The sequence below is a fragment of the Pelophylax lessonae genome (genome assembly GCF_965119305.1).
Source record: "Pelophylax lessonae genome assembly, chromosome: 11".
Taxonomy (NCBI): Eukaryota; Metazoa; Chordata; class Amphibia; order Anura; family Ranidae; genus Pelophylax; species Pelophylax lessonae.
Genome location: NC_138778.1, coordinates 131821796 through 131834235, shown reverse-complemented (window position 1 = coordinate 131834235; position 12440 = coordinate 131821796). Strand labels below are relative to the sequence as shown.

Below are 12440 nucleotides of genomic sequence, written 5' to 3'. Positions count from 1 at the left end.
CGAGACTCAGTTGCATGCAACCTCATGAGGCTTTTAACTCGCAGGCCAGCCCCCGTCCATTGGGGCTACGTAGTGGCCAAACTAATGCAGAGCTGAGTTCAGCATGCGCTAGCTGGCCAGACTGGGGCGACCACTGGATCTAGTTATCCAGCCCGTCGCCCAGTCCGGCAGTTAATTGTAGATATCACAGGAAAAATCCAGGAGGAAAAAATTTCCTTGGGAAAAAAATGTTGCCAGGACCAAAGATCGCAACAAGGAACTAGGTCCTTACTCCTGACTTGGCAGAAAAAAAGTAGCTGTAGAGAGAGGGAGTATACCCCCTGGGACTGCCCGTGGGTGAAGCCAGAATTTTTTTCTGCCTAGTGTCCTACTCCTGTAGGGGGCACTATAACCCAATGGTCATGAATACCAGGAGCTGTATCAGTCAATGAACGAAAGAGAAAATACAATTTTTACATTTCTTCAGTTCCTTCCTGGTTTCCATGCCTAGGCAAATTAGGTCATATATCCCAGGAGTTTTTAGGAGGGGTATTCACAGCTAATCACACCCTCCTGCCTGCATGCCCGAACTAAGGGCAGAAGGATAAACAACCCAGGACTGGTGGGCACAATATGCTGATCCTCTAGTTTCAGAGTGGTGCACGCAGCACAATAAGGGTCAAAAAGATTTTTGTTTTTATTTTGGGGTAAAAGCATAAAGCCTAGTTTTTTTTTTTCCATTCAACCCAGCTGGAGAAGGCATGAAAAAATGCTTGTAGTCCCTGCAAGTCAGAAAATAACTGGGTAATTTGGGTCAAAGTCTTGCATGACTGGTAAAAATGTCAGCGGAGGGGGCAGAGGACAAAGCCACACCTGATGGAACCGAGGATGGGACAGCCAAACTTTAGATGACAGCATGGCTGCAGTTAGCAGCATCAGGAGGCTTTCTGCAAATAGCCTTGGAGCTGTTAGTAAAAGATGAACTAGGGGCACCCAATAAAAAGGGGCTGTTCGCCCCACCCTCAAGACTACAGTCAGACATGTTAGAGCTGCATGGCAATACGGTAACGTAAAGGTTCAGGGCCAGGCCTCAAGTACTTACGAACCTCGGAAAGCTAGTAGCAGATGAGGGTCAGATGGTCGATAGTGACCAAAGTCACTGCAGGTGGGCAGTAGGAACAGATTGAAGATCAAAGTTTCAGATTGCTCTTTGTAAGCAAAAGCAGCAGGTATGGCAGGAAATTCCTACCGAGTTAATTCTTAACAGTAAAAAAAAGGCAGGAAAAGAGGAATATAATGGTACCCAGGGACTCATGCAAATGGGGTAGCTTCTGGTGCTCAAACCAACCAGCCTCCTCACCGAATCTTTAGAGGCATGCCAAGCACTTAGGCAATGCCAATGGCTCTGGACCTGAAAACCGCTCTGCAGGCAATGAAATCTGGAAAGCATCCCACGCAGAGCCCAATGCCTACAAGTGCTATCCACTGTACCCCCCCCCCCCCCCCAACATCCAGTCCAGTGGAGTCCAGATGTGGTACGCAAAATGCCAGATCTCATTGGGTAGCTGCAATTGGAGAGAAAAACTACAGTAGTGATGAAAGAAGAGTCTTGCTGGAAGCGAAGAACAAAAAGAGTGCTAGCAAAATAATAGGTTAGTCGTCTTATAGCAGAGCAGATGAAAATAGGTCTATCCTAGGACACTAGCAAAAAACAGAGGCACACTGGTAGTAGGGGGGTTGAAGATTTTCTGTATAAGGTTCAGAGGACCAGATGTCCATTAAAAGTGTATTTCTGAATAGGATTGATTTACTAAAGGTAAATAGTCTGTGCACTGCAAGTGCACCCGCAAGTGCAGTCGCTGTAGATCTGAGGGGAACATGCAAGGAAAATACATAACTGCATTTTTTAATTTTAGCTTGCACATGATTAGATGATCAGCAGAGCTTTCCCCCAGATCTAGAACTGCACTTGCAGTGTACTTCTAGTACACAGTATATTTGCCTTTAGTAAATCAACCCATTGTGTAGAAAAAAAAATTGACATGACCTTCTGTAATCCTCAAGGAATGACTTGGCGTTACCCAGGACTGAGGATTCTCTCTCCATCCCCACATGAGACCTTTGGATACTTTTAGCAATCAATACCCAAACACTGGCACTGTTACATGGGAGGGAGCTATTGAAGTAAAACTTTTGTTTCTCCTGCACTGGGCAAAATACAGGCTCATGCGAACATGCATTTCTGTTTGTGGTTCTTCCTATGTGAAATTAAAAAAAAAAAAAAAAAAAAAAAACACATTTTACATATGGACGGTCCCTGCGGTCACTCACGTGTCTGTTATCTGGAAGGCCGTTGTACCAACCCACAAAGTCCCTAGCAGAGTACACTCCTGGAAGATCTTCTCCAGGAATCCCCAGCTGCCGCTTGTCTTCTGCCCCATAGCTCTGTCAGGGATAAAGAAGGCTCAGTATATAGACAGAGCCAAGCATCCAGCTATCCAATGCCTTTCTCAGCACTCACCAGGACTACGGCATGATATGCCGCCTGTAGTTCCTCTATTGTTACATCTCTCCCGACAGTCACATTGCCCAGAAAACTGCAGCGCTCTAAATGGGCCGTCTGTGTAAAAGTGTTGATAACATTCTGTAAGAATTAAAAAAGAAATAAGTAACAAAAAGGGAGCGGATGAAGGACACGGGTCAAAAAGTGCAAGCAATTTTAGTTGTATTTGTTATCTCATAGGGACAGAAGATGATTGCAGTAGTTGGTTCCATTTCGATCAGTACAAAACACAAAGAAAAGAATGATCGTTAAATAACAATGGCATTTAGGTTTTAAAATCAAAATTGTATAGTGCCTAGTAGAGCTGCACGATTCTGGCCAAAATGAGAATCACGATTTTTTAGCTTGGAATAAAGATCACGATTCTCTGTGTAACAAAAAAAAATTGGGATAACTTTACCGTTACGTTTTTTTTTTATTTCATCATTAAAGTCTATTAATTGCGTATTACAACAATCGCCATTTTATTCTGTAGGGTCTCTGCTAAGAAAATATATAAAATGTTTGGGGGTTCTAAGTACTTTTCTAGCAAAAAAAAAATGATTTTAACTTGCAAGCAACAAGTGTCAGAAAAAGGTCTAGTCTTTAAGAGGTTAAACTTCCTTTCTCCCTGGCAGAGGGAAGGAAAAGATACAATGTAATCATTTTGTTTATAGTTACTGGGAGACTTAATGCTGATAGGTTTGCAGGAGGCTTTTTTTTTTTTTTTTTTTCCACAGCTGTTCTCTCTGCTTCCTCACAGCTATGCAAAGAATCGAGCATATGTCAGGTTTAGATCGTCAGGGGGGGTGAATCGAGATCGCGATTTTCATACGATTAATCGTGCAGCTCTAGTGCCTAGCATACTTTTTAAATCGATGCTTTTTCCACAAGCAAGATTTTGCCATGGTCTGCCTATCTTAGCTAATATTCACGATCACTAACTGACCCCCCCCCCCCCCCCCAGGCTCCTATGGAGGAATGAATAAATAGAACTCCCCTGTGCTCTGCAAGTCTAGATAAAATGTTTTATTTTCTTTTTAAATGAGTTACAGCCTCTGGCAGGTGTTTATTGCCATCTGTGTACTGTGGATACTTCCCTTCACTTTCTTTCCAGGGAGGAGGTGATGTCAAATCCTTCCAATGGGAACACAGACAAACAATTTTTAGTAGCTTGATGAAGAATTAGAACTTTGGGCACTTTTCATGCTGTTTCTGCCCCTATGACAACAGCTTCCTCCATTTTAGCATAGGTGTCACAGAGACAGGAAGTGAGAGAACATCTAATTGATGGGGTCTCAGACAAAAAAATAGAAATAAACCTTCCTATAGCCATAACTAAAAGGTTGACTAAAGCTACAGTAGAGGTTGTAAACATCTACATGCTCCAGTTTAGTTATTTTTATAGGATGTCCCCCATGTAAAATCTAATACAAAAGAAATGCACAAGGAATTCGTCTCACTCATTATAAACCACCCACTGAGCTTTGCAGTGTGAGCCCAGAGTATAAAAATAAAAAGGCATAAAAGCATTGTCTTTTCATTTATACCACCCAAGTACACTAAATTAAAGGAACATCCCGCAGATAAAAATAAACACCTCCTCACCCTGAAGGTAAGCCAAATCCTTCTTACTATGCGGATCTTTTATTTTGCTCACAGCTGTATTTCATTACACAGATCCATTTTCCTATATACAAGTAGCACATTTGTATTCAGCAACAGCCAGAATTATAGCAGAGAAATCTAGATATTGTGGTAAAATAGGTACATGGACAAATTAGAATTAAATAAAATCTTCCCCCGTCATGGATCTATATGAATACCAAGAAGCAGAATTTTGTCTTTGATGAAGAATTCAATAAAAATTGATAAAATGATCATCAATCCAACTTATTTGTAAGCGTGATTAGCCCAAACTATTTCTATTCTAAAAATAAGGTACAATCTGCATATCAGGAGCTGTGAGCTACTTCATGTGCAACCAACTGAGGATACAGAGTGTTCTGCTGTGACCCCATGTATTAGGAACAGCGAGAACTTCTCATGCACAACTTCACTGACAATAAATGGAAAACGTGGATGTATGAGAGGTGATGTGACTCTGCTAAATCCCTTAAATTGGCATGCCTTGGCAGTATTGAAATGCAGAGCTGAAAACTTATAAAAACAAGTAAATTGTAAATAGACAATCAGGGCCGGACTGGGAAGAAAATTCAGCCCTGGAAATAATTTCATACCAGCCCCATAGCATTATTATACCGGCCCAACAGCATAACCTCATTTTATTGTTCATAAAAGAGAAAACCATGCATTTTAAAGCACATTTGAAGAGTGTATTATATATAGATAAAACAGATATGAAAGTACATAGGGATATTTATATATATATATATATACACACATATACATATACATATACATACATACATACATACATACACACACATACATACATACACAGTGGGTACGGAAAGTATTCAGACCCCCTTAAATTTTTCACTCTGTTATATTGCAGCCATTTGCTAAAATCATTTAAGTTCATTCTTCTTCCTCATGAATGTACACATAGCACCCCATACTGACAGAAAAACACAGAATTGTTGACATTGTTGGCAGATTTATTAAAAAAGAAAAACTGAAATATCACATGGTCCTAAGTATTCAGACCCTTTGCTCAGTATTTAGTAGAAGCCCCCTTTTGATCTAATACAGCCAGGAGTCTTTTTGGGAAAGATGCAACAAGTCTTTCACACCTGGATTTGGGGATCCTCTGCCATTCCTCCTTGCAGATCCTCTCCAGTTCTGTCAGGTTGGATGGTAAACGTTGGTGGACAGCCATTTTTAGGTCTCTCCAGAGATGCTCAATTGGGTTTAAGTCAGGGCTCTGGCTGGGCCATTCAAGAACAGTCACGGAGTTGTTGTGAAGCCACTCCTTCGTTATTTTAGCTGTGTGCTTAGGGTCATTGTCTTGTTGGAAGGTAAACCTTCGGCCCAGTCTGAGGTCCAGAGCACTCTGGAGAAGGTTTTTGTCCAGGATATCCCTGTACTTGGCCGCATTCATCTTTCCCTCGATTGCAACCAGTCGTCCTGTCCCTGCAGCTGAAAAACACCCCCACAGCATGATGCTGCCACCACCATGCTTCACTGTTGGGACTGTATTGGACAGGTGATGAGCAGTGCCTGGTTTTCTCCACACATACCGCTTAGAATTAAGGCCAAAAAGTTCTATTTTGGTCTCATCAGACCAGAGAATCTTATTTCTCACCATCTTGGAGTCCTTCAGGTGTTTTTTAGCAAACTCCATGCGGGCTTTCATGTGTCTTACACTGAGGAGAGGCTTCCGTCGGGCCACTCTGCCATAAAGCCCTGACTGGTGGAGGGCTGCAGTGATGGTTGACTTTCTACAACTTTCTCCCATCTCCTGACTGCATCTCTGGAGCTCAGCCACAGTGATCTTTGGGTTCTTCTTTACCTCTCTCACCAAGGCTCTTCTCCCCCGATAGCTCAGTTTGGCCGGACGGCCAGCTCTAGGAAGGGTTCTGGTCGTCCCAAACGTCTTCCATTTGAGGATTATGGAGGCCACTGTGCTCTTAGGAACCTTAAGTGCAGCAGAAATCTTTTTGTAACCTTGGCCAGATCTGTGCCTTGCCACAATTCTGTCTCTGAGCTCTTCAGGCAGTTCCTTTGACCTCATGATTCTCATTTGCTCTGGACATGCATTGTGATCTGGAAGGTCTTATATAGACAGGTGTGTGGCTTTCCTAATCAAGTCCAATCAGTATAATCAAAACACAGCTGGACTCAAATGAAGGTGTAGAACCATCTCAAGGATGATCAGAAGAAATGGAAAGCACCTGAGTTAAATATATGGAGTGTCACAGCAAAGGGTCTGAATACTTAGGACCATGTGATATTTCAGTTTTTCTTTTTTAATAAATCTGCAACAATGTTAACAATTCTGTGTTTTTCTGTCAGTATGGGGTGCTATGTGTACATTCATGAGGAAGAAGAATGAACTTAAATGATTTTAGCAAATGGCTGCAATATAACAAAGAGTGAAAAATTTAAGGGGGTCTGAATACTTTCCGTACCCACTGTATATATAAGCAAATTTCGGTTAAAAGTGGTAAAAGTGCAGATATGGAACATAAGGTGGTAATAGGCTGTGTGGACATGGTGCAGGAGATTGCAGGGGCTGCGGGCATGGTGCAGGAGATTGCAGGGGCTGCGGGCATGGTGCAGGAGATTGCAGGGGCTGCGGGCATGGTGCAGGAGATTGCAGGGGCTGCGGGCATGGTGCAGGAGATTGCAGGGGCTGCAGGCATGGTACAGGGGAGGCAGAGGCTGCAGGCATGGTACAGGGGAGGCAGAGGCTGCAGGCATGGTACAAAAGTAATGGGACAATTGGCTGCTCAGCTGTTCCATGGCCAGGTGTGTGTGTTATTCCCTCATTATCCCATTTACAAGGAGCAGATAAAAGGTCCAGAGTTAATTTCAAGTGTGCTATTTGCATTTGGAATCTGCTGCTGTCAACTCTCAATATGAGATCCAAAGAGCTGTCACTATTAGTGAAGCAAGCTATCATTGGGCTGAAAAACAAAAACAAACCCATTAGAGAGATAGCAAAAACATTAGGTGTGGCCAAATCAACTGTTTGGAACATCGTTAAAAAGAAAGAACGCACCGGTGAGCTCAGCAACACCAAAAGACCCGGAAGACCACAGAAAACAACTGTGGTGGATGACCGAAGAATTATTTCCCTGGTGAAGAAAACCCCCTTCACAACAGTTGGCCAGATCAAGAACACTCTCCAGGAGGTAGGTGTATTTGTGTCAAAGTCAACAATCAAGAGAAGACGTCACCAGAGTGAATACAGAGGGTTCACCACAAATTGGAAACCATTGGTGAGCCTCAAAAAAAAGGAAGGCCAGATTAGAGTTTGCCAAACATCTAAAAAAGCCTTCACAGTTCTGGAACAACATCCTATGGACAGATGAGACCAAGATCAACTTGTACCAGAGTGATGGGAAGAGAAGAGTATGAAGGAACTGCTCATGATCCTAAGCATACCACCTCATCAGTGAAGCATGGTGGTGGTAGGGTCATGGCGTGGGCATGTATGGCTGCCAATTGAACTGGTTCTCTTGTATTTATTGATGATGTCACTGCTGACAAAAGCAGCAGGATGAATTTTGAAGTGTTTCAGGCAATATTATCTGCTCATATTCAGCCAAATGCTTCAGAACTCATTGGACGGCGCTTCACAGTGCAGATGGACAATGACCCGAAGAATACTGCGAAAGCAACCAAAGAGTTTTTTAAGGGAAAGAAGTGGAATGTTATGCTATGGCCAAGTGAATCACCTGACTGGAATCTGATTGAGCATGCATTTTACTTGCTGATAACAAAACTGAAGGGAAAATGCCCCAAGAACAAGCAGGAACTGAAGACAGTTGCAGTAGAGGCCTGGCAGAGCATCACCAGGGATTAAACCCAGCGTCTGGTGATGTCTATGCGTTCCAGACTTTAGGCTGTAATTGACTGCAAAGGATTTGCAACCAAGTATTAAAAAGTGAAAGTTTGATTTATGATTGTTAATCTGTGCTATTACTTTTGGTCCCTTAAAAAGTGGGAGGCACATATACAAACTGTTGCAATTCATACACCGTTCACCTGATTTGGATGTAAATACCCTCAAATTAAAGCTGAAAGTCTGCAGTTAAAGCACATCTTGTTTGTTTCATTTCAAATCCATTGTGATTGTGGTTGTATATAGAGCCAAAAAGATTAGAATTTTGAAGATGTCCCCTATACATACACACACACATATATACACATATAATATATATTATATATATATATATATATACACACACACACACACACACACACACACACACACATATACACACACATATACACACACATATACATAAAAAAAAACATACAAAACACACAAACAATATATGTGTAGCACCCTCCTAGGTAGGTGCTAGTGAGAGAGTATAGTTTTTTGCTCGGTCCGAGGAGCAGCAGGCAAATCTATATTGCTTTCTGCCCACCAGAGAGCAGGATCGGTTAGTGAGGTCTGCTCAGTGTGTTCAGTATGAGATTTATTGGGTCTAGGGAGTGTTTACACTGGTCCAATAGGGAGACATGTTGGACAGTGGGAGGAAACCAATGGATACATAGGCTTTGATACAGTCCTGGTGATTGGCAGTACAGGGTGTCTCAGGGCATTTTGGGATACTGTATAAAAGCCAGGAGCACATGTGCTGTGGGGGTCTTTGGCTGGTAAGCAGAGTCCCGGAGGGAGGGTGGCGGCTGCCTCCCTCTCTGTAGCAGTGGCACGTGGCCTTAGGGGGTTGCCCCGAGAGCCAAAGGAACGGAGCTGAGCCCAGAGGTCCAGGAGAGCTGACTGAGGGGGGAGATACTGAAGACCCTTGAAAACCAGTATCGAGCGTACAGGGGATCGTGTAAAGGGGCCTGACCTGAGGGGGGCCACCAAAAGAGTGGGCTAGTAAGCGGAGGGGTGTCGGAAGTCAAGAAAGAGGATACTAGGAGAGAGTGTCCGGAAGATAATTTAGTTCATCAAGTCATCTGGAAAGAGACTTAACCCACCTAAGTAGCAAGGTGGATTAACAGCCTGGCTGGACCAAGAGTTAGAAGTCCTCCACTTTGTGAATAGTTAATCTGGAGCATCCCACTATTCCCTTCTCCCATCCCCAGTTTATCAAACAACATACAAAACAACTACATACCCCGGGACAGATTATTGAAGAAGTAAAGTGATAGACTGTGAAAAGTTGCTACTGGTAACCCAGGGGGACCCGTAAGTGTGAAATCCAGCAGTCCTCAAGAGGGGAGTGCAACATATACATTTTTTTAATTAAACTTGCAATGTGCCTCTGAACCTTCTGGCAAATTTGACTACTCCCGCAGAGTCCGTTTCCTAACACAACATAACCCTCTCTTTTTTCTGGAATTGTTTAATTACCTCTGTGCTGGGCCAGCTACTCTACCTCTCTTCTCCCTCCTTACATAACCTTTTATGTGGCCCATCAACCGTCCCAGGGCTTTCGGATCTCAACACAAAGGAGGCTTTTATGGGTAAAGAACATGTTTAATATAAATTAAATGCACATACTGTATAATCTTATGGGAAGATTTTTGTTGAAATGAATGGTGACAGGGTTCAGAAATAAATATAACTGGCATCCGTATCTATAGTGCAATGGTCCCCTGGCTTCCCTCCATGTGCTGACAATGGTTTTACCAAACAGGAATTGTGGTAAAATTGGCAACAGCGACAGACAAAAATATGTTTACACACAATACAGAGTTTTACAAATTAATATTGGACGAGGAATACTTAAGGGTGTATTCATAAAAAATTCAGAGCAATTCATCCGCCAAACTGCATGTAAATTCATGTAAATGCCAGCACAATTGAATGTTACTAGGCTATTTTCTCTCAATCATAGTAAATAAGCATTTATTTTCTATGATTATCAACACCATCAAGTGGCCATAATGCAGTACTTTCCAGATTCACACTATTCTATTAATTTAGTCTTCCCTTAAAGTGACACTAAACTCAGGTTTAAAAAATTATTTTAAAGTATGTATTAACTCAGAAAAGTTCCTTCCATTGTTCTTGGTGTCCATAAAATTCTTTTTTTTTTTTTTTTGCTGCCATGATCCAGCTTCCTGTTAGAGGGTGGCTACATCCGTTCTGCATGGTACCACTACATGTAAAAACGCAGTCACTCTTTTGCTTTCTCCTGAGATGAACTATAGGATTTTTAGTGGGCATAGAGCAGTGCACATGCCTGCAACTAATATGGACTGCTTGTGGGGAAAAAGGAGAGATTTGGGACCTTGCAGAGAAAGGTGGTCAGATAAACATAGTAAGCTATTCGACCAGATCAACCACAGTGCCCATACAAGGATCGAAATTCGTCCGGCCCCGGCTGAACCAGCTGAAATTCAAACCATGTATGGCGGGCTTATGGCTCTGCCCAAGTCCAGGCAACAGAGAGAAATTTCCTTTGGGTAATTTGCAGCAGGAAAGAAGGATGGCAGGACTAGGCTTTCATTGGGATGGAACCAGCTAGAGAAGAAAGGATGGCCTTGGGCGTAGGAATACATTATCATTGTGAAGAATGTGGAACGGCTCCTTAGATGAGAGCCACCAACACAGAGACAGGTCTATCACATGTAATAGCAACCAAAAAGGTGCCTTTGCAAAAGCAATCATATAAAGCAATATCCATGGGGGGTTCAAAGGGTGGTTTCTGTTGGACAGAGACTTGAGATATCAAGGAAGCACAGAGTGCTGCAAGGAGGGCCTGATGCACAATACACCTTGAATAAAGGTTTTGACAAGGAAGTTGATGGGAACCTTGCATTCTACCAATGGCCATGTTCCATGTGTACAAAATGTTGTGCTGGAGAGGTCTCAGATGAAATTGGGCGAATAGCACAGCCTCAAAAGGAGGCTACTATAAGGGCTAGAACTGTTCTAGAGAATCTCATTGCATGCCCACATGTGAGCTATAAGAAAAGTTAATTTTCTCCTACGGAGTGAAGTTCAAGACCAGACCCCAAGTATTTCAGGTGAAGAGAATGCTGGAGAGCAGATTTGTGGAAATTAAACACTGAAACAAAAGCCTGGAGCATCTGAATTGTCCCGTGAACATTAGCAGACAGCTGGGCATACAGATAACCTGTGACCTTGATGCTCTGTGTTCTCGGTGGCGCAAGAAAAGGTTCTAGGACCTTTGTGAATACTCTAGGAGCAGAGGATATGCCAAAAGGCAGCGCGACAAAATGGAAATGGTTGCCACTGCAAAGCGCAGAAAACACTGATGAAGTGGATAAATGGGAATATGCAGGCATCCACAAATATTCAAGATGCTGGTTATTCCTTGTCCCTGTCTCAGGGTGGTAATAACCGGCCTTGCAGATTCCATGTGAAATTTTAGACTTCAAAAACTTATTTTGAACCCTTCTTGTAAAGCCACTGGCACAGCTACTCCCTAGGTTCAGGGCATTCTGCTGAGCTGACTGTCCTTGGGCAGATTTCAGCTAACTTGGGAGAAGAAAGCAATAAGGGGGAGTTTTGAACTCTATTTTGCACCCCTGTGAAATCACCAATTGAACCCAAACGTCAGGGACATATGTGACCCAGAGAGGCAAACTGTAAGATATGTCTCCCCATTCTTAGAAGTGTAGGTGCCCCTTCATTGAGAAGAGGGCTATGGGAAAAACTCGGTGGGCTTTGTGGGCCAAATCTTACACCAAAAAGGGCTGAACTTAGGTTTTGGAGTTGAAACCTGTGTTAATCGATTAGGTGTTCTGTGTTTTGAAGAGGTAGAGATGCCTCAGGCAAGGAGAGGAGGTTTGAATATTACGCAGTAGAACCTTCTCTTCTGTGACATCTTTATTGAATTGTCAAGTTCCTCCACCAAAAGGCTTCTGCTTTTCTTGGAAGGGCATACATTATAGGCAGCTTCAGCTGCCCAGGGTTCGAGCCACATGATTCTTCACATGTGAATGGAAATTAGAGCCATTTCGAGAATTTTTTCATTTGTTCTAGGTACACACAAAAAAAAAAAAAGAGCAGAGCAGAAGGTAGTTGTGGTAATTGCTCATTGGAAGCAGGGCTTGCAAAATTTGCTTTGAATCTAGGAGCTAGCTAAAAAAGTTAGGAGCCAGTATTTTTAACCCAACAAAGCTCTATTTAGCGTTACACAGGAGGTCAGGTGCTAAAATTATTGCTCTCATTCCCGCGTGCGCAGCGATATGCAATGTGGATCGCAATCAATGTTTTCAGGCATAAGCGCCCCGACGCGTGGTCTTAAGTTTGTATGTGCATATATGCGAAAATAAATTATTTTTTTTACACATAGGG

The 12440-nt window shown here is 42.7% G+C and overlaps 1 protein-coding gene across 1 annotated transcript in view; it reads right to left on the bottom strand.

The window, feature by feature from the left end:
• The window catches only part of FDXR (ferredoxin reductase), a 203787-nt gene that overhangs the window by 100427 nt on the left and 90920 nt on the right, over positions 1-12440 (bottom strand). The window contains exons 4-5 of the mRNA XM_082271385.1: positions 2501-2623; positions 2311-2424 (exon numbers count right to left, since the gene is read on the bottom strand). Coding sequence (XP_082127511.1) covers positions 2311-2424; positions 2501-2623 — 237 coding nt within the window. The remainder of the gene's footprint in view (positions 1-2310; positions 2425-2500; positions 2624-12440) is intronic.